This window comes from Podarcis tiliguerta (genome assembly GCF_965153285.1).
Source record: "Podarcis tiliguerta genome assembly, chromosome: 8".
Classification (NCBI taxonomy): domain Eukaryota; kingdom Metazoa; phylum Chordata; class Lepidosauria; order Squamata; family Lacertidae; genus Podarcis; species Podarcis tiliguerta.
The window spans coordinates 70,448,410-70,475,623 of record NC_139541.1 but is presented as its reverse complement, the minus strand read 5'-3'; the positions used below and the strand labels follow the sequence as shown (position 1 = coordinate 70,475,623).

The window sequence follows — 27,214 nt, the reverse complement described above, 5'->3', positions numbered from 1 at the left end:
GAGGCCTGGAGCAGGACATTGGGCACCCAGTCCTGAAGCACCCCATCCCTGCCTTAAAGCTAAAGAAAAAGATGTGCTTTGAACGTTAATTAGTAAATGCCATCTATTCTATTCGTGCAGTCTTGTGTTTCACAGGCAAATACTGCAATTGTATGCCAGTGTGGTGTAGTGGTTAAGAGCGGTAGTCTCGTAATCTGGGGAACTGGGTTCGCGTCCCCGCTCCTCCACATGCAGCTGCTGGGTGACCTTGGGCTAGTCACACTTCTCTGAAGTCTTTCAGCCTCACTCACCTCACAGAGTATTTGTTGTGGGGGAGGAAGGGAAAGGAGAATGTTAGCCATAGTGATAAAGCGGGATATCAAATTCAAACTCCTCTTCTTCTTCTTCTTCTTCTTCTTCTTCTTCTTCTTCTTCTGCTTTGGGAGCCTCAGAGTGATATAAATAAATATGTGATATGATATAATACACAGTTGCAGCGTGGAAATCTAATGGAATCCATTCCAGTCGTCCGTTCAACTGCCAAAATGTTCGAAAACCAAATTGTGTCTTCTGATTGGCTGCAGGAAGCTCCAGCCAGTCAGAAGCCGCGGAAGGCCCTTAGAATGTTTGGCTTCCAAAAACAGTTCACAAACCAGAACAGTCACTTCCAGGTTTGCGACGTTCAGGAGCCAAAATGTTCGGGAACTAAGCTGTTCGAAAACCAAGGTACGATTGTACATATTTTATGATCCTCCTCTTCTTCTTCTTCTTCTTCTTCTTCTTCTTCTTCTTCTTCTTCTTCTTCTTCTGCTTTGGGAGCCTCAGAGTGATATAAATAAATATGTGATATGATATAATATACAGTTGCAGCGTGGAAGTCTAATGGAATCCATTCCAGTCGTCCGTTCAACTGCCAAAATGTTCGAAAACCAAATTGTGTCTTCTGATTGGCTGCAGGAAGCTCCAGCCAGTCAGAAGCCGTGGAAGGCCCTTAGAATGTTTGGCTTCCAAAAACAGTTCACAAACCAGAACAGTCACTTCCAGGTTTGCGATGTTCAGGAGCCAAAATGTTCGGGAACTAAGCTGTTCGAAAACCAAGGTACGATTGTACATATTTTATGATAGGGGGGTATGCAGTTTTAGGGGAGGAGTCATTACCAATTTTCTCGTTCCCAGCCACTCGTACGTCTGGGTTGAAAGACTCAGTGGAGCTGCCGTTCTAATTCCAGAGACAGAGCACGGACTAGCGGCCACCTGAGCAGAACAGCCAGCAATGTAAAGCCAACGCCTAGGCAAAAGAGGACCAAAGTTCACCAAAACAGAAAGAGGAAGGGAGGGAGGCAGCAGGAGGCGGGGAGAAGAGTTAGAGGTGCAGCTGAGGAGAGGAAGAGCAGAGCACCTAGCAGCTAATCACAGACTGCCAGCTTTGGGGAGCAAAGGGGAGGAAAAGGAGAGCAGGCCGTTCGCCATGAGCAACTACGAGAGGCTGAAAGACGATTCCACCACCACTCAGGATCCACCTCCTTACGCTGGCAAAGACTCCCATGAAGACCCTGAGCCAACGAAACCTCTTATTGGACCAGAACCCCGCCACATGGGCTGGCCCTCTAACGCTGTGCCATCCCAGTACCAACATTATGGTGCAGCTGGCGCAGGATCCTACCAGGTTCCGATCCTTCAACCTCCGCAAGCCACCGTCATCATTCGTGGTCCACCTGCCAATGAACCTGATTACCTGGCCTACTCTATCTGTACCATGCTTTGCTGCTGCCTCCCCCTGGGCATTGCTGCCTTAATTTACTCTATGCAGGTGAGCTCCTCCCTCTTTTTCTTTGGGCTGGGGGAGATGTAGTGGGTCCAAGAGTCCCCATGACCTTTTCTGATTTCCTTTTAGCAACAGTCTGTAGAAGGCGGCTTGTGGTGTGGCTGAAATTCGGGAAGCAGGGGAGCCTAGGGATTTTGGATTCAGGCTTTGAGGACTCTTTCCTCACCCCAACTGATAGAGAAAAATAGGGGTGGTTGACTTTTGCTGCCCAACTTCTTAAGGGACCGAGTCCCCTTAGTCTATGATCAGTCAGAGATAAATGGATGGAGGCAGGAAGCAGTGAAAGCAAGGCAGATCTTTATTTTTCTGTTGCAACAGAGTTCCCTCCCCACCTAGCAAGGAGTGTAGAGAGACCCAGAACCAAGAAAAAACATCTCTTTTAAGGGTTTTCATTTTGGCATGGAGAAGAAGGACATCCCCTCTACAAAGAGTCAGAAATTACATCACACATAATGTGGGGTAACTGTGGTTCAGGTAGGCCAAGGTTTCATATTCCTGAGGATTTGGCAAGATTTACATAGTTCCAGACACAGTTTGCAGAAAAGGCATTTGATAAGACCAGGGGTGAGCAACCTAAGGCCCATGGGTCACAAGTGGACCACGTGGATCGTTTAACCAGCCCACGAGCCACCCCCAAACCGAGCCGCCTGCTCGGCGAGTCCCCGCGTGCTGTGCTAAACTGGTACAGGGACTCGCTTTCGCAGCGCCAGAAATTGCGTCTGCGCAGATGCCGGAAATCACGGGCGCCCGCACGATCTGGCCCACAGAGGGATTTCTGCTGGAGTGAACCAACCCAGGCAAGGCAAACCTCGCGGACCCCTGGATAAGACAATCAGGATGCCTGTCAGTCATCCCTCATCTGGGCAAACAGTGACACTTAATAAAAAGGAGGTTCAATAGATATAGGAGAGGAATCCCTTCAGGAACTTCCCCTCATTGCTACCTGCCCATGTGGTCTCAGGCAAGAGGGATTAAGGAAGCAGAGGAAATATCTAGAGTCTTTAGGAGACCCAAGCTGGCTTTTGGATTGCTCTCCTGCACTATTGTGGCATATAGACTTATGCATGCGTGCAATTATCAACATTTATTCTATATTTGAGACCTTAGAATTCCTACAACACCCATCATTTAAGCCACGGTGTCATGCTACAGGAGAAACGGGAGAGCACAAAGTGGGTGGTGGTCTCAAAGAGAGCAGGATAAGGGGATCGCTCAGATGTTGCTTTTGCTCAGTCAAGGCAAAAACTGAGGCAGGGTGAGGTTCAGAGAGGGGACTGAATCACGGCTGTGTGCAGGAGGGTTCCAGCTGGCTGGAGGGGCTCAAGCCAAGCTATGCAACTCCAAATCTCCTACATTTCAGCAGGAAATAAAGGCAGCCTCCGCCCTATATAGTATCAGCACAGCTGCCTCTACCAGCAGTGTGAGTTATTGTTTTGCTTAAATGGGCCCAGCCCTCTGTGTTAGTCTCTTGCTTCGGTGGAGCAAATGAGTCTCTGCTTTCATTGAGTTTTCCAAGTCCAAAGATGACATTGCCACAGCCTCTGGCCATTGGGGAAGACAAAACTCTGAATCCTTTATTTATTTATCTTTTAATTTTTTTATAATTTTCATTTAAATATATTACAACAATTATTCCATCATAATTTTAGCATTTCAAACTTTGACTCCCTTCCCCGTGTTTCTGTGGTTCTTTTCATTTCTTTTCATCTTCCTGCATACTCTTGAGTATAAAGGTAAAGGGACCCCTGACCATTAGGTCCAGTCGTGACCGACTCTGGGGTTGCAGCTCTCATCTCGCTTTACTGGCCGAGGGAGCCGGCGTTTGTCCACAGACAGCTTCCAGGTCATGTGGCCAGCATGACTAAGCCGCTTATGGTGAACCAGAGCAGCGCACGGAAACGCCGTTTACCTTCCTGCCGGAGCAGTACCTATTTATCTACTTGCACTTTGACGTGCTTTCGAACTGCTAGGTTGGCAGGAGCAGGGACCGAGCAACAGGCGCTCACTCCGTCGCGGGGATTCGAACCGCCAACCTTCTGATCGGCAAGTCCTAAGTTCTGTGGTTTAACCCACAGCACCACCCGCGTCCCCCACTCTTGAGTATAGGCTATACTAAAGGCTGAATTAAAAACACAAATTCCCCTGTAGTTATTTTCCCCACCACACTGTGTCACCTCTGTTCCTCACTTTATGACCTCTTCTAGCAAGGTCACTTTTTCTTTTGTTTATCTTTCCTGCTTCCTGTTAGTCCTCCTTCACCCAAACACAGACATTAACTTTCTCAGAAATGTGGGATTTCCCTGGGGTATGATTTTATCCCCCCTGCTGTTTAACATCTGCATGAAACCACTGAGTGGGGTTATCTGGAGTTCTGGAGCACAGTTGTCAGCGATAGGCCGATGACGCACAGCTGTACTTCTCCTTTACATCTGCCGTCAATTCTCTCTCTCTGTCTCTCTCTCTTTCTCCGCAGACCCGAGAAGCCAACCTTAATGGAGATGTCATAGCTGCCAAGAGAAACTCCAAGATGGCGCGCATTTTGGCCAACACAGCCCTCGGGGTGGGATGCGTCTTAATTGTTGTGTATATCATAATAATGGCAACTGTGTATACAAATGCAAAAAATCAGCATCCGCATAACTAAGGATTTGCCACACATTCTCCACCCCCTGAAAAACCTCCCCACCACTGCAATAATCAGAGAAGGCCTGGTTGGATGCTGTGCATTTTGATTCATTCCATAACTAAAGGGCTGGTATACACATGCATGCACATCACATGATTTCTATTGAATTTACGCAATGACGAGCAATGGGGTGCATGAACTTTCAGAGCACTTGATATTGTCACTTTAGAGGCAATGCCTAGGAGCAATACCTAGGAGCAAATTTGTAATATATTCTGTAATACATCCTGTCATATATTCCAATACACATTGGAAATCTATTCCTAGGTATATATATAATTTTTGAAAAGGGTGTGTGGGGGGATTATAAGAGATTCTGAAAAATGCAATGTTATCAAATGGGATCTGATGACAGGATGCCGACTCCACTTATCATTATTGATCAGAGATGAACAACTGCAGACATAAAATAAAGCCGGGAGCCAGAATAAGCCATGGGTATGTGAATGTGTTGAAGGTAATGACTCAAACTGTTTATAACATAGGTGTAATGGTTAAACAAGTCAAGGCAGAAAAATGTGAACCCAATTCTACCAAAGCAAAGTAATTAAAATATTCAAATGGTCTACACTTCTTCTTTTCTTGACATCTTTATTGAAAGTTCAAAAAGTACATAATTTTATGTGCACTAAACATTGTGAGACATAAATAAAAGAGAGAAAAGAGAAACAGAACCCATGTAGAAGGGAAAATAAAGGGGGGACGACCCAAAACTCTATTCTACTGAGGGAAAGTAATCAAAGTAGCCATATGCTCTACACATAGCCAGTGATGGACATCATGGGTGGTTCCTTTCTGATACACAAACGATACAATTCCAAATCGGAAATATTAAGTTGCATTCGGTGCTTCGAATAGCCATATTCTCATCGCACAAATTTCAGCCCAAGCTCTGCGGAAGAGGGGCAGTGAAGGTGTGGCCAAGGATCAAATAGTGAGGCTTACAGCAGCACATTTGGCCCCCAGTCCTGAACTGCTTCAGTCCCCCTCCCTTAACATGAAAGAGGAAGATGTGTCTTGAACATGAATTAAATGCCACCTCTTGTATTCATCCAGTCTGGTGTTTTAAAGGCAAATAATGCGCATGTATGGTGCTTTGGAAGCCTCTCGGAGTGATAAAAATAAAAATGATGTGATGTAATATACATATTATATGATTGGGGTTTTATGCAGTGTTAGGGTAGGGGGCAGTACCTCTGGCGGGGGACATGCCGTGCTCCTTCTGGGGTAGTTTGCCCACCTTTGATCCCCACCCTGCACCAGCTTGGGAGGGCGATGGAAGGGGGGGCAATGCCACGCATGATGCCACACATGTGACTTCATGACATCTGGAGGAGCCAGGGGAACATCCAGCCAAGCATGGCAGCCAGGTGGCTTCAATGGCTGGGGTTCAGACTCCACCTTCTCCTGGAGCAGCCACCAGCAGGAAGCTGCTTCAACCCTCTTTCCACTCCATGGCAGGAAGTGGAGAAGAAGGAGTCCCCCCCCCCCATGGATGTAATGCCAGGAATCACTGTTTCTTGCTGCCGTTTGCACAAAAGGAGAAATACAGCAGAGTCATAAGAGCATTTGTAGAAAACCCTTATGTGCATATTGCTGTGGTGTTCAAATACAGCCAGTGCCTAGATACATGCATACATACATACATACATACATATATACATACATACAACATAGCTACCTGCAAAGATAGATAGATGATATAGATAGATAGAGATAGATGATAGATAGATGATAGATAGATAGATGATAGATAGATTGATAGATAGATAGATATAGATAGATAGATAGATGATAGATAGATGATAGATAGATAGATGATTGATAGATAGATAGATAGATAGATAGATAGATAGATAGATAGATAGATAGAGATAGATAGATGATAGATAGATGATAGATAGATAGATGATAGATAGATAGATAGATAGATAGATTGATTGATAGATAGATAGATAGATAGATAGATAGATAGATAGATAGATAGATAGATATAGATAGATAGATGATAGATGATAGATAGATAGATGATAGATAGATAGATAGATAGATAGATAGATAGATAGATAGATAGATATAGACAGATAGATGATAGATAGATGATAGATGATAGATAGATAGATAGATAGATGATAGATAGATAGATGATAGATAGATAGATAGATGATAGATAGATAGATAGATAGATAGATAGATGATAGATAGATAGATAGATAGATGATAGATAGATAGATAGATAGATAATAGATAGATGATAGCTAATATATGGGATTTGTATGTTTTCCATCCCATGGCATTCAGCAGATGTCTTCTCTAGCATGAAAGGATCAGTATCTTTGGATTTCTACCCAAATTTAGGATTCAACATAGACTATACTACATTCATTAATTCATTCATTTTATTAAACTTACATCCTGCCCTTCCTCCTAAGGAGTAGCAACCACATCAGTAATGAAGAAATTTAATCTTACAAAAACAGGTTAAAACAACCCTCCAGTTTAAAAGAGTTAAAAACATCTTTTTAAAAAGCCTCTACTCCCACAGCAAATAATTTCAGGGTTGCCAAGAACAGATCTTTCAGCCAACGAATGCCTAAGGGAGCAGCAATGTTTTTGAATTCTTCCTAAAAGTTTATAATGACAGAGAGAGGGATGCCTTATTAGGGCACATCTCAGATTCTCCTGCGTGGGAGCCATATATCTGGCCTGGGAGAGGCTACTAGACTCCCCAAATTTATGAACCTGCGCAGACCCGATGACATCTCATATACTTGAGAATTGCAAAATCTCTCTGTTGTGTGTGTCCATGTCCACAGCAAGGATGACGGAAAAGAACTACAGCACTACATGGCTAGGAAATATCCTCCACTTCCTGGACCTATGTTGCAATACCCAGGACAAAACTGTCTCTTGCTCGTTGCTTGCCCCTCATTCCACACGCTCTTCTTCTGGAAAGCTAGACACAGCAAATCTGTCCTGTCTAAGAAGCTGCATATCTAGGAGTCTCCAAAGGAAGGACCCAGAACTTGGCTTGCATTGCAGAGGCAACACACACACCTTAAAGAAGACCCAGACCACAGGAAGAGGGCTTTAAGGCAGAGGGTAGGAGAACAGAGGGGGGGAGAGAGAGAGCAGGCCACCAAGCAGCTAACCAGGGCATCCACAATGGAGGAACACCAAGAACTGAGCAGAGGTTGCAGAACTGAGAAGACGAAGGAAGAAGAAGAAAGCACCACAATGAGCAACCCAAAGCATGAAAAGCTGGGTGAGAAGGCACTTGCCGCTCAGAACCCCCCTGCCTACTCTGAAATAGATGCCTATGCAGAGCCTGACCCACTGAAACAGCCTCCTGGGCCGGCACCCCAAGCAGGCTATGGGGCTATGCCAGCACCTCAAGCAGGCTATGGGGCTATGCAAGCACCCCAAGCAGGCTATGGGGCAATGCCAGCACCTCAAGCTGGCTATGGGGCAATGCCTTACTATGGCCCACCTGGTGCGGGATCTAACCTAGGCCCAGTCCTTCAACCTCCCCAGGCGGTGTACGTCACACCTGTACAGCCCACCAATGAACCCGATTACCTGATCTACTCCTTCTTCACCATGCTCTGCTGCTGCTTACCCCTTGGTATTGTCGCCTTGGTCTACTCTATACACGTAAGTATGTGTGAAAGGGAGAGACAAAGAAACGGGGGTGGGGCTCTGCAAGAAAACAAAGGAGGCAAAAAAGGGGTTGCACCCACCTGAGTTCTACTCAGAGAAGACCCATTGCAAGTAATGGGTCTAAGCTGTAATGGGCATTGATTTCAGTGGGTCTGCTCTGAGTAGGAGTAGCATTGGCTTAAGTGCTGTTTTTGGAAGGTGACATCACAAACTATAATTTGGCTATAATTGGGAGTGGGACTTCTGGATTTCATTGGAAGATATTTCCCTTTGCAGTTCAAGCATTGGCACGATGGGAGTGGGAGGGGAGTGAGGAGAGAAACTTGATGCAGTTTGAATTGAAAGGCAAACCTACCTAATTTGCTCTTTCCGAAATGATACACAAACCGAAAAACAGTCCTCCCCCAAAATTCGCACTTCTCTGAGTTTTGCAACACAGTTCTCCAGCCAAGTATGTGTGTACCAAAATGCATACGCTAGGGCAAAATGTGCGTAAAATGCATACACTCATAAAAGCAACATCTAAGAAAGGATTGCATCGTATTACGGGAACTTGCTTTGAAATGTGTCTATCTGCTAGTCTGTTGTGGTGTGAGCAAGGGAGAGTCTCATAGCACCTTAAAGGGAAAAAATTGTTGCAGCATCTCTTTTGGTGGACCTGAGCCCCCTTTCGTTGACTTGACCTTGATAGGTAGGTACCCACCATGTGATCCTCAGATAAAGGGCAGTATGTGCATTTAATAAATAATAACAAAATGAATATCATGCCACCACTTAGCTTCAGAATCCCGGCATGGTTAAAGGTGTGATGTGGAATCAAACTTTTCTATTTTAATGCAACTAGGACTGTGGTTGGAAAACCGACTCTTTGGCAAGGGCTAACTAACCCTGGATCTGTTTGCAACTTGGTGAGATGGTCACCTGGAACATCTTGTAACACAGCTAGGAGATTGTTCCTCATATCCTTAGTTCAAGGGCCAATTCTTCACTGGGCATGATGCTGCAGATGATCAGCTGCGGGACAAAGAGCTCTCTATGCCACCCCAATACCAACCTGATTATGGCACAGCTAATGCTGGATCCAATGTCAGTGCTCTGTGTTTTGAGAACTGGGATCCACCTTTGTCTTCCTTCCTTCCTCTTTTACTGCATGCATTCACAGAATAGTAGAACTGTAGAGTCAGAAGGGACCCAGAGGATCATCTAGTCCAACCCCCTGCAATACAGAAATATGCAGCTCTCCCATACGAGGTCAAACCTGCAACCTTGGTGTTATCAGCACTATGCTCTAGCAGGCTGAGCTACCCATCTGATCTTTCTCTTGGGACATGTTTTATTTTCCTTTCTCTTTCCTCCTTATTCTCTCCTCCTCCTCTCCCCTTCACCTCCTCCTCTCTTCCTCCTTTTAAAACAATGTGCATGAAATTACCAGAGAGAGAGAGAGAGTATGGCAGAAAGCCACTGGTGTGACCCAGCTTAAATGTGGATGTGATCCAGGATACGGCTCACGTCAATGGGCTCATTTCCCTTCTTTGTACATCGCCCCCGAGCAAGGAGTTGTGCAAATGCTCATTGTAAGCGAGTTCTCCATAACTGTGTCCCCAGGCACTGTGAACCCCACCATATCAGTAAAACAAGGACCACAGGCAACATTCAGTGAGGTTCAATTAGGCCACAACTTTGTTGATTACAAGTGTAACTGAGTTTTGGCTTGGCATTGGGCCATCTCCTCCAGTCAGCCTCTGGGAGGGATTCTGTGGACCAAGCCTGATTTGGGGTTGACCCATGACATACATTAAATAAATGCAACCTGCACAGACTTGCGGCATTGGGGAGTGCTGTGGCTCTTAGCCTGGATGTATGGACAGAAGCTCCTCCTTGTGGATCTCTTTATCAGGACACCCCAGTGCCAAGGAGTGGGGAGCAGAGGCTCATAATCTCCTCTCCAACAAAGAATAGGCTACCTTCATCTGATCTTTCTCTAGAGTATATTTCATTCTCTCCTTCTACCCTTCTAGTTTACTGCTGCTGCTGCTGCTCCCTCCTCCCTCCTCCTCTTCTCTTCCTCCTTTTGAAACAATGCATAATGTGAGAACATGATGCTTGGCTCGACAGGCTACTGGCCTGATCAGGGTTGCCGTGCTCTTATGCAGTGGGGCTTGCCATAGAACTTGTAGCTACATATGCACCACACATTTCAAAAAGTCAACTTAAAGCACATTTCACCCTGAAGAATCCTGGGAACAGTAGCTTTCCCCTCCAGCAGGGCTACAGTCCCAGCCACTCTTAACAAACTACAGCTCCCAGGATTTTTGTGGGGTGGGTGTTTTAAACATATGGTATGAACCCAACCAGAGTTGCCACCAACAGGCCTGCACCAACTGCGACAAGGGAGGAGGAGAGAGGGTCTTTAATCATGAGATACTTTAAGGGCCTGCTGGCGGTCGCTGAGAGCCTGATTTGCAAATTGCTCATGGAGAAACCTCACCACTGGTCAGATCTGTGCTGGTGAAAACTCAGAGGACCATCTAAACTGATGTCTTCAGCCTCAATGTGAGCTTACAGCAGGCATAAGCAAACCTGGCTCTCCAGATGTTTTGAGACTACAATTCCCATCAGCCCTGACCACTGGTCCCGTTAGCTAGGGATGATGGGACTGGTAGTCCCCAAACATCTGGGGGGCCACGTTTGCCTATGCCTGTGTCTTACAGTCTTGCTCTGCTCTGCTAGGTTCCAGTCTAAAACCACAAGGTTACTGGTAAGTGACTGATAGCCTCAAGCAACAAGATTCTTCGTTGGCTAACACCACGCAGGTGTTTCTCAGCTTGCCATTTCTGCGTGCTGGAGGTGTTCTCCAGTTGCATGGTTTCTCACTCACTTCTCTCTCTTTCTCTGCAGACAAGAGAAGCCAACTTTGCTGGAAACGACGCGTCTGCCAAGAGAAACTCCCGAATGGCACGCCTCTTCTCTCACCTCGCTTTCTGGATTGGGCTGGGGTTCCTTATTTTATATATCATCATTGTTACAAGACATTATAGATAAAAAAGGTTCATAAATTTACAAGGCAAACATATACATGAGTATGTAAGCCACGTGTCTGAAATAGTACAGGAGAACAATCCTGAAACCATTTTGACTCTTCCAAATTCACCTCAGATGTTTCTCTGCAAGGAGGAAGGAAATGAGAAAGCCTCTCCATTGTCTTTTGCTTACCTGTCTTTAGGACATCTTTCTGTATGAATAGGGTGAGCCTGTGACCTGGATTCAGGAATTAAAGTATTTACCATCACCAAAGAATGGCCAGGCTGCCCAAGTAAGCAATCACTGGCCATTGTCAGGTATCCTGGCAGACAGGATTTCTGTTGTAGACCGCCTCCTTCTGTGATGTATGTATGATGTTTTGGGGGGTGATCTTGAGATACAGGGTGGGCAATTTCAAAAGTCTATATAAGGGCTTGCACACCATTGTTCTGGGTTCCTCCTCTCTTCTGCTTGTGGTGAGTGAGGACCCAGTTGCAACAGTTTAATAAAGATCAAGCTCAGTAGCTGCTTTGCTCCTCAGTATTCTCTGGTTGGCCTGTTATTTTCTCCTACTGATAAGGAACTCGCTTAAGGACTCTATACGAGTCCTTGGATACCCCATAAGGAGAAAGGAGCAGATTTTGTTTACATCAATATGGTGAGCCAGGCAGGAGCTTTGGCTGTCCAGATTCTGGGGGTGAGGAAGGACTGGTGATCCAATGCGCACCAGGCCATTTGCCAGGAGGAGCCACCAGTCCACCAGCGATCCCAGGGTCTGGAAATAACTGGAGCTCCAGTGGGGCTAACCAGAGGAAGCAACACCTGATCAGGCCAGCCATAAATAATTTAGTAAAAGATCCCAAGATCGCCAGGAGCAGCGCTTGTAGAAGTGAGTATAAGGGACTGTGCATGGGGAAGAAGGTGGGCAGGACTCTCCAACCCCAGCAACTAAAAAAACTCTCCCTCTATCAATCCTTTTTCTGCTCTTTGTTTACAGATTTTTTTTAATCTACCCCTTCCCTTCCATGAGTCCCTGGTAAGATAAGCCAATCATGGCTTTACTCAAATAGTAATTTAGTCAGGAGATGCAACACTTTAAATGATATAATAGATTTGCTGAATCATGAACTCTGTACATGTACAGAGGCTATGTTAGCTTAGAAAGAAAATAAAAAGAAGGTTTAAAACAAGAGGTGACAAAGCTATCCCCTGCACATGAAACTTTATTCAAATTTCTTAATGTAAAATTGGGAACCATTGAGGTAACTGCAGTGAGAAATACCCCTTTGTGTGCTTTGTGTAAAAATGTAGGTTTTTTCCTTCTTTTCTCCCACAACACCCAAAAACTAAGTGAAGGAAAGTAAACAGACGGAGCAGAAAATAACAGTAGTAATTATATGGAAAGGTGATAATAATAATTAAATGAATAAAATGCTTAACTCTAAAATTTTGTATTGTTTACAGCTTCCTAAGAAGAAATTTGAAGGATATTCTCCCCTTCCTTGGCTATTTATTATCTTACTCCTTTTTTCTTTTAACCGATTGTGTCTTCAGACCCCAACCCTCTGCAGGCCTTTCTCTTCAAAGGAGGTGTTATTGGAAACTGAATGGTGAATCCAGCCTGCATAAGCTTCAAGACTATTCCCTGCCAAAAGGACATCAGCAATTTCTCTCCATAAAGGACTTGAGGGCTGTGGGAGAGGGATGTTGAATAGTTGAATTGTTAAGGACATTTTCTCTTTTTTGACCACAACCTAAGAAGAAAAAGAACTTAGAAAGCTATAGGACTATCTTCCACTAGGGCCAGGGCTTTTTCAGTGACGGCTCCGACCTGGTGGAATGCTCCGTCCCACGAGACTAGGACAGCTGCCCTTTTTAAAAAATGGTTTTTAACAGATTGGTTTGAAAAGTTGAGAACCATGGGGCTATATAAATTCTAATTGGACTCAGTTTGAATTAGGCAAGTGTATCCAGGCTGCAAATAGGGTTTTTTTGTTTGGTTTGTTTTTGTCCTTAAGAGCAAGTGAGCAACTTCCCTAGAGTGCAAGACCAGAGCCTATGATAATAAAAGCCCATAGAAAGTTCAAGGCAAAGACATATCTCTCACGACATGTCCAAACTTGTGGCGGCTACAAGGTGACATGTTCCATGACACCCCTAACACCAAGCTTTGTCATTGCTGTGTTAGGATGAAAGTGAAAGACTAGAGGAGAGCTAACTTTGGCTCCTGAGAACACAAAAAAGGCAGAAACGAAACAAACTGCATTTTTCAATCATTTTTGGACCTTCCTGCTGAGTGAAAAGCATAGAACACTAGTGGTACCTCGGGTTAAGTACTTAATTCGTTCTGGAGGTCCGTTAATTACCTGAAACTGTTCTTAACCTGAGGTACCACTTTAGCTAATGGGGCATCCCACTGCCGCTGCGCCGCTGGAGCACGATTTCTGTTCTCATGCTGAAGCAAAGTTCTTAACCCGAGGTACTATTTCTGGGTTAGTGGAGTCTGTAACCTGAAGCGTCTGTAACCTGAAGCATCTGTAACCTGAGGTACCACTGTATTGAGAAAATGTTTCTCCCAAAGTGCTAGAATACCACAGGTGATTTAGTAAGAGAATGCAACCTGTATTATTTTTACCTGATATCCTATGTCCAGCTATGTGCACTGCCACACTTGTGAATAGTCTTAAGAAGCCTGACATGCAACTCTCTTCAGATTTACACAAAAGCATCTATTTACAATATATCATAAGGTGGATACCAGGTTATTATAATTTTTTTTAGTAAAAATTATAGCTACAGAGGGAGGATTGTTATAAGAATTTAAGGTCTCGGGTATATAAACATGGAGTCTGGGTTGCTTCAATGGCCGGTGGCTTGGACTCCACCTCCTCCTGGAACAGCCACCAGCAGGAAGCTGCTTCAATCCTCCTTCCCCTCCATGGCAGGAGGTGGAGGAGAAGGAGTCGGCCACTGGAGCTGTGCCACTCTTAGCTCCACACTTCACCTCCATGCTTTTTGGACATGAAGGGCCCGGACTCTCCCAAAAATATTGAGGGAGCCAAATGGGCTCGGCTCCCAGGTGCTGGTTTCCCTGCCTTGCACTCAGCTCTCATCTGTGGCTCCTAGAAGCTATCAGCACGTGATAATGGCCACACCCTGAGAGTGGTTTCAATTGGCTGGCTAAACCAGGTGTGGGTAGCTGATGGGTCTCAGACCAATACAGTGGTAACTTGGGGTTCTCAAACTTAATCCTTTCCCGAAGTCCGTTCCAAAACCAAAGCATTCCAAATATAAGGCACGCTTTCCCATAGAAAGTAATGCAAAATGGATTAATCCGTTCCAGACTTTTAATAACAACTCCTAAAAGAGCAATTTAATATGAATTTTAATATCTAACAAGACCATTGATCCACAAAATGAAAGCAATAAACAATGTACTACAGTCACACAATCAATCATTTAGTAGCTGAACTGGGTTCTAAACAGTCACAAAAACAAAACAAAAAGAGCCGCAAAAACAAAAATGCAAAATTAAATAGCAAAAACAGATGGACCTCAGTGTAACACTCAAAACGGAGCATGTTCGGCTTCCAAAAAAAGTTCACAAACCGGAACACTTACTTCCGGGTTTGCGGAGTTTGCATTCCAAGTTGTTTGAGTACGGAGGTGTTTGAGAACCAAGGTACCACTGTAGTGGGTCCAACATGTGGTATCCGCAAGTGCTGTAGAGGCAAGTGAGGGGCAGGTGGTGCTGGTCAACCTATAAGGTACTCTACCTAGAAGAAGGAAAACTCTGATCCTAAACCTTCGCTGCTTTGCGGGATATCTTCAGGAGAAGGAAAGGCTAAGGAGTAACCCCTTCACAAATTTGGAATGCAGTCCCCAAGACGGTTGGGTGGTGCCTTGTACTCCTCCTTCTGGCAACTCCTGCAGCCAAGCTGGTGCCAAATGTATTGCTCTGCTTTCCTTTGGACCATATCAGTGAGGCTAAGAGTCTTGTCATCTGAACAGCCCAGGACCACCTTACACACTGCCCAGGCTTGCACCCCAGGGAGGTGACTTTGGTGCTGCTAACACAGCTGTTTGACTTCACCTCATTCTCTTGAGACAGACGGATGCCAACAACATTATGTGATGGAGGTGTTTTCAGTGGAGGCTGGTCCATGAAGGCAAATGGGGCAGTGGCCCACCAAACCTCAGGCAGCCCCCACCTGCCTGCCTGCCTTCTTACTTACAGCCAGTTAGGGGCCGTTCTGCCTGTGATTGGCTGTGGCTCCACTTACTGCCCACCGGCCCAGCAGTCCCATGGCTACATGCTTTATGGGATGAATGCTTTTGAAATAAAATAAATAAATCTGAAAGGCCCTGTTCCTGACCGCAGTGAGGATTAATCAGCCCTAAAAGCATACCACACTCTATTTTTGGTTCCTTAAACAAAGGACTTGCAAACTACAGGCAGATGTCTTTGTCTCAGTTCCTGTAATTTCACTTTGGAGCTCGCCTACTCATAACTAGTTTACATGGGTTTGCACAATTCAATTCGCATTCCAGGAACACATTTCACATTCCTAGAACTATCAGCTTACATTCTTCATTCTGTAGATTCGAATAAGGACAGCAGTATTTAATCAGTCAGGCAGATTGATCAACTCAGCCTGTGCTCCCAACTGTGTGTGTGTGTGTACACACACTTACAAAAATGTAAACAGTAGGTGCCATTTTAGAAGAGTTCCTTCTCGTATCTCTTCTAAGATGGTTCCTGATGCAACACAGTGTGTGTGTGTGTGTGTGTGTGTGTGTGTGTTTCATCTGAGTCCAGATGGACATGTTGTTCTAAGATGTTTGATACCACACTTGCATCTTAAAGACAAAGGAACTCTTTTTTCACCCTTCAGAAAAACTGTTTAATTCACACAACATGTTATCCAAGCTTACCTGTCTGTGTAATTAACCAACTGCAATTCAGATGGTGAACCCATTCGTAAGAAATCCATGGGGAAGGGCAAATTTACAAAACAGTTGTGCTCCGCTTTCTTACAGCAGAAAGAATAGCTCAGTGTACACCACCTTTCTAAAGTCATTGTTGACTTTTCAGGAGGAATTTGACCCAGGCGTTTGGTGGCTGAAAGACAATGTCCTTGACAACCATGAGATCACTGGATGAGATAATATTTTTCACTGCTTTTAGAACTTTTTTTTTTTTAACTGTCGTGGTTTTTAGAATGTTTTCATACCGTCCGACATTTTACCCACAAAAATTAGAAAGCTCCGTTTTTTGTTACAAGTTTTAGCGCATGCGCGATAGCACAGAAACAAAACACACATTCTTTGACCTCGCAAGACCAAAAAACATTCCAGTGTTGTGGCACGAACCAGCTGATTCACACCGGAGCACCACATCGCCCACTACCCCTCACTGCCGCCCATCCCTCCCTTCTCCACACCATGACACAAAACCAAAGAGCTGTGGGACAAAGGCAAGGTACCCTCAAGGAAAGGAGGTCCATCCCACTGAAAATGGGGCACTTGGCAAATACCATATTGACCTGAATATAAGACTCACTTTTTCCCCACATTCCAACTGTGGAAAGTTAAAATGCGGCTTATATTCGCGACCTTACAGTATGCAGCCAGGAGCGTGGGACAAACAGCACCAGGAGCATAGAAAAGCGGTGCCCGCCCTGCGCATAGTCCCCCATCCTCTCCCCCAAGGCCAGGAAGGGAGAGAGCAAGGAAGGGGAAAGGCCATCGGCAATGCAACCTGGAGCAGCGAGGAATAGAATGGCTTATATTTGGGTTTTTGGGTCCCCCCCCCCCACTTTCCCCCTCTAATTTTAAAGGTACGGCTTATATTCAGGTGTGGCTTATATTAGGGCTAATACAGTATATGTTTTGACTGGGGGGGGGGTGTTTGATGCCCTGTGCTGCTTTTATGAGGAAGGGTGGGAGATAAATCATGACAACAGCGAATGGTTTATTATTAATGTGGGAGCAATAAAACCATGACCCCTGGCTTAGCGCCACATCCAAACCGAGGGTGGGGGTTTGTGGCACTCAAACAAACCATGATTGCTAAAGCCAATGATTTCAGATTGTGGTTTGTTTGGAGTGAAATGAGCCACACACACACCCATGATGGATGTAATGCCAGAAATCACTGTGTCTTGCTGCCGTTTGCACAAAAGGAGAAATACAGCAGCGTCATAAGAGCATTTGTAGAAAACCATTATCTGCATATTGCTGTGGTGTTCAAATACAGCCAGTGTCTAGATACATACATACATACATACATACATACACACATACATACATTATAGCTACCTGCAAAGATAGATAGATGATAGCTAGTTGGAGATGATAGATAGATAGCCAGATGGAGAGATAGATAGATGATAGACTGATGATAGATAGATAGATGATAGATAGATGATAGATAGATGATGATAGATAGATGATAGATAGATAGATAGATAGATGATAGATAGATAGATAGATAGATAGATAGATGATAGATATAGATAGATAGATATAGATAGATATAGATAGATAGATGATAGATAGATAGATAGATAGATAGATAGATAGATGATAGATAGATAGATAGATATAGATAGATAGATGATAGATAGATATAGATAGATAGATAATATATGGTATCTGTATGTTTTCCATCTCAGGGTGATCAGCAGCTGTCTTTTGTGGCATGAAAGGATCAGTATCTTTCTACCCAAATTTAGGATTCGACATAGACTAGACTACATTCATTCATTCATTCATTTTATTAAACTTACATCCCATCCTTCCTCCTGAAGATTAGCAACCACATCAATAATAAAGCGATTTAGTCTTACAAAAACAGTTTAAAACAACCCTCCAGTTTAAAACAGTTAAAAACCTTCTAAAAAAAGAAGCCTCTACTCCCACAGCAAATAATTTCAGGGCTGCCAAGAAAAATTTTCAGCCAACAAATGCCTAAGGGAGCAGCAATGTTTTTGAATTCTTCCTAAAAGTTTATAATGAAAGAGAGAGGGATGCCTTATTAGGGCACATCTCAGATTCTCCTACGTGGGAGCAGTATATCTGGCCTGGGAGAAACTACTAGACTCCCCAAATTTATGAACCTGTGCAGACCCGATGACATCTCAGATACTTGAGAATTGCAAAATCTCTCTGCCGTGTGTGTCCATTTCCACAGCAAGAATGACGAAAGAAACACTACAGCACTACATGGCTAGGAAATACCCTCCACTTCCTGGACCTATGTTGCAATACCCAGGACAAAACTGTCTCTTGCTCGTTGCTTGCCCCTCATTCCACACGCTCTTCTTCTGGAAAGCTAGACACAGCAAATCTGTCCTGTCTAAGAAGCTGCGTATCTAGGAGTTTCTGAAGGAAGGACCCAGAGCCTGGCCAGCATTGCACAGGCAACACACACCCCTTAAAGAAGACCCAGACCACAGGAAGAGGGCGCTAAAGGCAGAGGAAAGGCAGAAGGTGAGGAAAGGGTAGGAGAACAGAGAAAGAGAGAGAAAAAGCAGGACATCTAGCAGCTAACCGGGGCAGGAGGAGGAACGCCAAGAACTGAGCAGAGGTTGCAGAACTGAGAAGACGAAGGAAGAAGGAAGCACCACCATGAGCAAACCAAACTATGAGCAGCTGGGTGAGAAGGCACTTGCCGCTCAGAACCCCCCTGCCTACTCTGAAAAAGAGGCCTATGCAGAGCCTGACCCACTGAAACAGCATCCTGGGCCAGCACCCCAAGCAGGCTATGGGGCAATGCCAGCACCCCAAGCAGGCTATGGGGGAATGCCTTACTATGGCCCACCTGGTGCGGGATCTAACCTAGGCCCAGTCCTTCAACCTCCACAGGCGGTCTACGTCACACCTGTACAGCCCACCAATGAACCCGATTACCTGATCTACTCCATCTTCACCATGCTCTGCTGCTGCTTACCCCTTGGTATTGCCGCCTTGGTCTACTCTATACAGGTAAGTGTGTGTGAAAGGGAGAGGCAAACAAATGGGGGTGGGGGTGAAGCTTTGCTAGAAAGCAAAGGAGGCAAAAAGGCATGCCCCCCCCCTTAGTAACAAGGGGTTGCACCCAACCTAGTTTTACTCAGAGAAGACCCATAGCAGGTAACGGGTCCAAATTTGTAATGGGCATTGAATTCAGTGGGTCTGCTCTGAGTAGGAGTAGCATTGGCTTAAGTGCTGTTCTTGGAAGGTGACATCGCAAGCTATAATTTGGCTATAATTGGGAGTGGGACTTCTGGATTTCATTGAAAATATTTCCCTTTAAAGTTCAAGCACTGGCACGATGGGAGTGGGAGGGGAGTGAGGAGAGAAATTTGATGCAGTTTGAACTGAAGATAAACCCACCTAATTTGCTCTTTCTGAAACGATACACAAACCAAAAAAACAGCCCTCCTCCCAAAATTCACACTTTTCTGAATTTTGCAATGCAGTTCTCCAGCCGAGTGTGTGTGTACCAAAATGCATATGTTAGGGCAAAGCTAGGGTAAAATGCATATACTGGTAAAAGCAACACCTAAGAAAGGATTGCATTGTATTTGGGGAAATTACTTTGCAAACATGTGTATCTGGGCAAATGAGATGATAGGTCTTCATGGGGTCTTTAAAAGAAAATGACAGTGTGGTGCAGAAAAGCGTAGGAGCGAAATTAAGATTGGGAAAATGAAAAACGGAGAGAAACCAAAACTGACAGAGGGGCCCATCCCACAGCCCTCCTACACAGTTACAAGGAATTAGGTAAATAAAGGAGAAACAGACACACATTGCTAAAATACATGTTTACTTAGCTGCATGTTACACTGCAACATCTGGAGGAGGCTAGCCTTGCTAGTCTGTTGCGGTGTGAGCAAGGGAGAGCCTCATAGCACCTTAAATGGAACAAATTGTTGCGGCATCTGTTTTGGTGCACCAGAAACAAAAATATCATGCCACCACTTAGCTGCAGAATCCAGGCATGGTTAAGGGTGTGATGTGGTATCAAACTTTTTTATTTTAATGCAGCAAAGATTGTGGATGGAAAACCGACTGTTTGGCAAGGGCTAACTTACCATGGAGCTGTTTACAACTTGGTGAGATGGTCACCTGGAACATCTTATCACACAGCTAGGAGATTGTTCCTCATATCCTTAGTTCAAGGGCCAATTCTTCACTGGGCATGATGCTGCAGATGATCAGCTGCGGGGCAAAGAGCTCTCTATGCCACCCCAATACCAACCTGATTATGGCACAGCTAATGCTGGATCCAATGTCAGTGCTCTGTGTTTTGAGAACTGGGATCCACCTTTGTCTTCCTTCCTTCCTCTTTTACTGCATGCATTCACAGAATAGTAGAACTGTAGAGTCAGAAAGGACCCTGAGGATCATCTAGTCCAACCCCCTGCAATACAGAAATATGCAGCTCTCCCATACGAGGTCGAACCTGCAACCTTGGCATTATCAGCACTATGCTCTAGCAGGCTGAGCTACCCATCTGATCTTTCTCTTGGGGCATGTTTTATTTTCCTTTCTCTTTCTTCCTTATTCTCTCCTCCTCCTCTCCCCTTCACCTCCTCCTCTCTTCCTCCTTTTAAAACAATGTGCACGAAATTACCAGAGAGAGATAAAGAGTATGGCAGAAAGCCACTGGTGTGACCCAGCTTAAATGAGGATGTGGTCCAGGATACGGCTCATGTCAATGGGTGCATTTCCCTTCTTTGTACATCGCCCCCGAGCAAGGAGTTATGCAAATGCTCATCATAAGCGAGTTCTCCATAACTGTGTGCCCGGGGACCGTGAGCCCCTCCCCATTGGGCCATATCAGTAAAACAAGGACCACAAGAAACATTCAGTGAGGTTCAATTAGGCCACAACTTTGTTGATTACGAGTTTTGGGTTGGCATTAAGCAGCCACCATCTCCTCCAGTCAGCCTGCTGGATGGATTCTGGGGACCAAGCCTGATTTGGGGTCGACCCATGACATACATTAAATAAATGCAACCTGCACAGACTTGCGGCATTGGGGAGTGCTGTGGCTCTTAGCCTGGATGTATGGACAGAAGCTCCTCCTTGTGGATCTCTTTATCGGGACACCCCAACGCCAAGGAGTGGGGAGCAGAGGCTCATAACCTCCTCTCCACCAAAGAATAGGCTACCTTCATCTAATCTTTTTCTAGGGTGTATTTTATTTACCTTTCTCTAACCCACATTCACTTTCTTTCTTGATTCTCTCCTTCTACCCTTCTAGTTCCATGCTGCTGCTGCTGTTGCTGCTGCTGCTCCCTCCTCCTCTTCTCTTTTTCCTTTTAAAACAATGCAAAATGAAATGACCGAAAGGCAGGGAGAGAAAGAGAGAGAGAGAGAATGGCAGAAATCCACTGATGCGACCCGTCTTAGAACAGGATGCGGTCCAGGATATGGCTCAGTGTCCGTTCCCCCTCTTTGTACATCACCTCTGAGCAATGTGTTGTGCAACCAACCCAATAGACATTCAGAATACCACAACACACACGTAACTGGCTGTAAAGTAACATAACATTATATATAATGAAACTGTAATATAATCATCATATAATAAAATTGCAAAGCACTGTTCCTGATGGCAATAACATATCATATTACTATTAATCTTCTATATGTTTTTATTGTCGTAAAGTCCAAGGATAGTCAAGTCCAAAGATTGTCAAGTCCAAGGATTACAACAGACAGTTCCTGTTGGTTAATAGTGTGTGTGTTGACTCAATAGACATTCAAGCATTAAAACATGCTTAAAGTCCATATAAATCATTAATCATAATTCTAAATAATATTTCCTCCAATGCAACTTAACCATCATGCCTTTATGCGTTTGCAGCATTCTAATTAATAATACTAATTAAATTAACTTCTTTAGCCCTAGCATTCTGTTCAAGTTTTACTAGCCCCTCAATGATCCAGAAAAATCTCCTGATCTGCCTTGTTATGCAATTCCCTTTTCACAAAACAATTGGGCAGCTTTTAAAGCACGTTAAAGACATTCATAGAGAAGGCTGTCAGCGATTACTGGCCACAATTGCTGATGTTCTACCTTGACTGTCAGAAGAATTATGCCTCTGAATACCAGATGCTGAGAATTGCAGGTAGACAGACAGCTGCTGTTGCATTCTTGTCCAGTTTGCAGGCTTCCCACAGGCATCTGGTCAGACACTGTGAGCACAGGCTAGACATGCCCCTGCTCTTACCATAGAACCTCTGGCTGCATATGCACCATACATTTTTAAAAGTTCATTTAAAGCACATTTCTCCATGAAGAATCCTGGGAACAGTAGCTTTCCCCTCCAACAGGGCTACAGTTCCCAGCCACTCTTAACAAACTACAGCTCCCAGGATTTTTGTGGGGTGGGTGTTTCAACAGGCCTACACCAACTGCAACAAGGGATGAGGAGAGAGGGTCTTTAATCATGAGGTACTTTAAGGGCAGGTCCCAGCCTGCCTGCTGGCGGTTGCAAGAGCCTGATTTGCAAATTGCTCATGGAGAAACCTCACCGCTGGTCAGATCTGTGCTGGTGAAAACTCAGAGGACCATCCAAACTGATGTCTTGAGCCTCAGTGTGAGCTTACAGCAGGCATAGGCAAACTCGGCCCTCCAGATGTTTTGAGACTACAATTCCCATCATCCCTGACCACTGGTCCTGTTAGCTAGGGATGATGGGACTTGTAGTCCCAAAACATCTGGAGGGCCACGTTTGCCTATGCCTGTCTTACAGTCTTGCTCTGCTCTGCTAGGTTCCAGTCTAAAACCACAAGGTTACTGGTAAGTGACTGATAGCCTCAAGCAACAAGATTCTTCGTTGGCTAACACCAAGGCAGCTGTTTCTCAGCTTGCCACTTCTGCATGCTGGAGGTGTTCTCCAGTTGCATGGTTTCTCACTCGCTTCTCTCTCTTTCTCTGCAGACAAGAGAAGCCAACTTTGCTGGAAATGCCGTGTCCGCCAAGAGAAATTCCCGAATGGCACGCCTCTTCGGTCACATCGCTCTGGGGATTGGGCTGGGGTGCCTTGTCATATATATCATCATCGTAGTGATTGTTTCTACCACAGCAGCCTACCTTCCACCGCAGTAGCCCTGATGATGCCCTCTGCAGCCTTCAGATTTAAAAGACCTTCCCCACCCCACCCCAGCAGACAGGCAAGAGAAGTCCCCCTTTGACAATAGTCTTCCATAGCAGGATACACCATGGGCTAGATGGCATGCGTGTGTGCCCTCGCGTCACCTGACTTCCATAAAGTCAACTTGGTCACCTTCAATGGGGCACAGGGCTGCAGAGCACTGCATCTGAGCCAGCATCAGCCGACCTGAAAGTTCCACCTAGCAAGATCTCTGCCGCAGCCCAAACACATTAAACGAGAAGCATTGTCTGTGCTCCAGCTCTACAACATGCAAGCATCCCAAACAGAAACAACGGAAGAGGGACAGGCAAATGGATTTGGGCGCTGAGGATCTGAAACAGTGTCCTGCCTGATGGCTTGGGAAATGTCTGCGTCAATTGCCTTGCTCTTGCCAATGTTAAAGTAGAATTACCTGTTTAGACCATATCCCTTCCGGAGCCCAGCTGTACCTCTCCTCCATCTGACACCTCTGGTCCAGGTTTCTTCCCTGGGCCTTTAGTGTAGTGACGTTTGAAACACCCACCCATTATATATCTGCCTTTTAAAAGTCTTTATTAACTTTCCAGTGCACTGTTGAATGCCTTTCTTTTATCCCTGCCTGTGTTTGTATTCGGTTTAAAATTGTCTTTTATGAATGAACAAGCTAATAATCTATGTTTACTTGTGAGGTTGCTTTATCCCATATATGCCAAATCAACCATTTTGATCTGTGGAACTGGCACTGTTACAAGGGCTACATAATGTTCCCTTTGCTTCTGTAAGGAATCAATATTTTAGCGTGGCAACGCTCACACTTAGGAACTCCCGACCTATTGACACCAGGCAGGTGCCTTCCCTGTATTCTTTTTTGGTGCCCACTAAAAACATTTTTATTTAGACAAGCCTATATAGACATGTAGAAGGTTGGGTTGTGTTTTAATCAGCTTTCAAGGTTATCGTTGATTCAATTATTTTTTAATGTTTTGAATAGCTGTTAACAGGGGGCTCACTTCTTATTCTTTTCTCTTTTTTACACCGCTTTGAGGGTTGTCTCTTTGCTATGTGCTCCAGCAGGATATAAATTTTGTGAAATAAAAATAAATAAGGAATAATCAGTTGGCACAAGCTGCTCTTTAAACCACGGCATAAGGTGGTCCCCCCGTAGCCCCAGACCACGTTTTGTGCAGTTAACTAATCGTGTATATCATATAATATTGCTTAATCCAGGAATGAAGATGATTTTCAGTGTTAGTGAAGAGAAGCTGTCAGTTTCATTAAAAATATTTGAAATACCTCCTGCCTCCAAATGATATTGTATTTACTTCAAATGAGCAAACTGTCTGCTATTGTGATCAGTGGGGTGAGTCTACACATTGCAGAGACCTGGGGAGGGACAACACATTTGTCTTTGCACAGCATATTTGTTCCCCACCCCCAAATTTTACGTTAGTGGGGAACAGGCCAGTACCACCAACACTAATGGGCAGATGTTTTTCCCCTGCTACAACAAGACATTGCCAGGCTCAGGAATGGAGTGGCAAGCTCAGAAGAATGAGGAGTGGGAACAGGAGGATGACATAGGACCTGCACTGTGGGGTGGGTTGCCAAGCCAGGGACATTCCAGACTCTGAGATTTCACAGCCCAAAGCTGAGACCAGGAGGGCGGGCCCTGGAGATGTCATGGAGGTGGACCCTAGTGATGTCATTAAACATGACACATTAAGTGAAATATACTCGGAGTCGAGTGCGGATTTCATGCTCTTCATTCAGCTCATACTAGTGAGGAATGGAAGTTCCCCCGAAATGTCTGCTTTATATACATTATTTACACAATGGGCCCCACGTGATTGGCTAATTCTGGGATTCTCCTGTAGGCCAATCAGGTTGCGGATTCACTTCCACCTGGAGTTGGATTGGGTGGCTCCTGCAGACCAATCAGACTGCTGCATTCTGAATCCTATTGTTCTAGGACCAATCAGACTGCTGCATTTTGGATCCTATTCAACTCAGTACATAACATTAAGCCACAGAACAGCATCTGTAAAGGAAGAGCAGAGCCCCTTGAAACCAATACTAGTGAACTGCCAGCGTTAAGGATACAATTGCCAATCAGTACAGTATGCATTTAATTTCCTCCTGATCTCACTGTCTACATACAATCTCACCAGGGCTGGAAGAACCACAGTCAGAAGAGGAGGGGCACAGCCTAGTCGCCCAGGACCCATTAGTGCACCAATGCAGTGACTCATCTGTCTTGCAAGGCACAAGAGTCGCACAAGTAGGCTCACCTTGCCCTGTCTTCAAAAGCTTGGCAGGTGGGTGTGTCAACCCATTGGGATTAGTCCATTGCTTCTGCCCAGTTCTGAATTCCTTGCCCTGATCTTGGGCTCTGTAAGCTGAAATCACAGCTTCTAACCTGGCTAATCTCACCTTTCCTGTCACCTAGCCTGAGCGTAAAGGCTGCCTAGACTCACCACCATTGCTGAACTGGAACCTCTATGTCAATAAAGATCTCTTACTTAGTCTTGCCTCTGTCGTCATAGTCCAAGCGGGAGTCAGGACAACGTTATACCCAAGTGTCCCCTCTTTCATTTTTTAAACATTGCAGTCAGAGTGAATGAAAGCCATCTATCAGGAGTGCGCAACTTGTGGCTACTCAGTTGTTGTTGGACTACAAATCCCATCATTCCTGGCCACTGGCTCTGCTGGCTGGGGATGATGGGAACTGGAGTTCAGCAGCAGCTGGAGGACCAAATATTCCCCACCACAGGCTGGATCTATGCTAGCAGACAACCAGCCAGCAGCCACAGCAGAGAAGTGCATGCTGACTCCACTACTGCAATATTATCCCAAATGCCACTGATGATAATGATAATGATAATGATTCCCTGCTGGAGGAGTTCGTAGCTTCTGCCTACCCCTCCTTGCTTATGGGTATCTCATTAAAGGAATCCATGAGGAGTTGCTTCTGTCCGACGCCTAGACAGAGGCCAGGGCCATAGAACTCCTCCAGGGGGATCCCTTGGGGGGAGTGGTGTTCCCCTATTTGATGTAGGTCATAGGCCTCCCCTATTTGTGGTTTCCCCTTAGATACACTCCCAGCAGATGGGCTGGAAATAATTAAATGGCTTTACCCAATAGCTTTGCCAAACCTTTCACAACTGTATCAAATAGTTGTGGCCTATTTCAACCCCCAAAACCCCCTTTCTTCTGCTGTCTTGCCTGCTTATTTCATCACATAGGGAGTGACTGGGTCATGGGGCTTTGGCATCCAACAGGAATCTTTGTTGGCCAACACAGAGGCGACTGTTTCTCAACTTCTCAGGAGGACCACCCACTTCTGCATGCACGCAATGTTTTGCATTTTTCCACTAATCCGTTGCTTCTCTCTTTTTCTGCACAGACACGCGAAGCAAATATCACTGAAAACAGCTTGGCTGCTCAGCAAAACTCTCACTTGACACCCCTCTTGTCTCAAACAGCTCTCCTGGTAGGGATTGGATTCCTAACTCTGTAGCTTTCCTTGCTGTTCCTCTCTGATCTTTGCTCAGTAGCTGACATTTCCTGAAGATGCATTGCACAGCATTAATATCTGAAAAGATGGACAAGTTATCCTGGTTTGATGCCATGCCTTTTGAATACTTCTGTTGGTGCAGGCTGGTACACATTGCATGCTCACCCTGGGATTTCTGTATAACATTAAAAATACATTAAAACATCAGTCTTTTAAAACTTCTCTAAACAGGGCTGCCTTCAGATGTCTTCTAAAAGTCAGATAGTTATTTATTTCCTTGACATCTGATGGGAGGACATTCCACAGGGTGGGCGCCACTACTGAGAAGGCCCTCTGCCTGGTTCCCTGTGGCTTCACTTCTCAAAGTGAGAGAACCACCAGAAGGCCCTTGGTGC

The 27,214-nt window shown here is 45.0% G+C and overlaps 1 protein-coding gene and 2 long non-coding RNA genes across 5 annotated transcripts; all 3 read left to right on the top strand.

The window, feature by feature from the left end:
* Positions 1–690: 690 nt before the first annotated feature.
* On the top strand, positions 691–5,060 carry LOC310684822. Of its 3 annotated transcripts, none has more exons than XR_014514827.1 (3): positions 691–705; positions 1,209–1,789; positions 4,278–5,060. It is a non-coding gene; the product is annotated as an uncharacterized lncRNA (long non-coding RNA). The 3 variants fall into 3 exon arrangements; XR_014514829.1 differs by lacking the exon at positions 691–705 and adding an exon at positions 1,064–1,078; XR_014514828.1 differs by lacking the exon at positions 691–705 and having other exon boundaries at positions 944–1,789.
* Positions 5,061–7,292: 2,232 nt separating this feature from the next.
* LOC310684849 lies at positions 7,293–12,618 on the top strand. Its single transcript, XR_014514873.1, has 2 exons — positions 7,293–8,144; positions 11,049–12,618. It is a non-coding gene; the product is annotated as an uncharacterized lncRNA (long non-coding RNA).
* A 5,599-nt stretch (positions 12,619–18,217) lies between these two features.
* LOC310684756 (proline-rich transmembrane protein 1-like) lies at positions 18,218–24,598 on the top strand. Its single transcript, XM_083456274.1, has 2 exons — positions 18,218–19,160; positions 23,113–24,598. The coding sequence occupies exons 1-2, from the start codon at positions 18,804–18,806 to the stop codon at positions 23,278–23,280; spliced, it is 525 nt and encodes a 174-aa protein (XP_083312400.1). The 5' UTR covers positions 18,218–18,803; the 3' UTR covers positions 23,281–24,598.
* Positions 24,599–27,214: the final 2,616 nt, after the last annotated feature.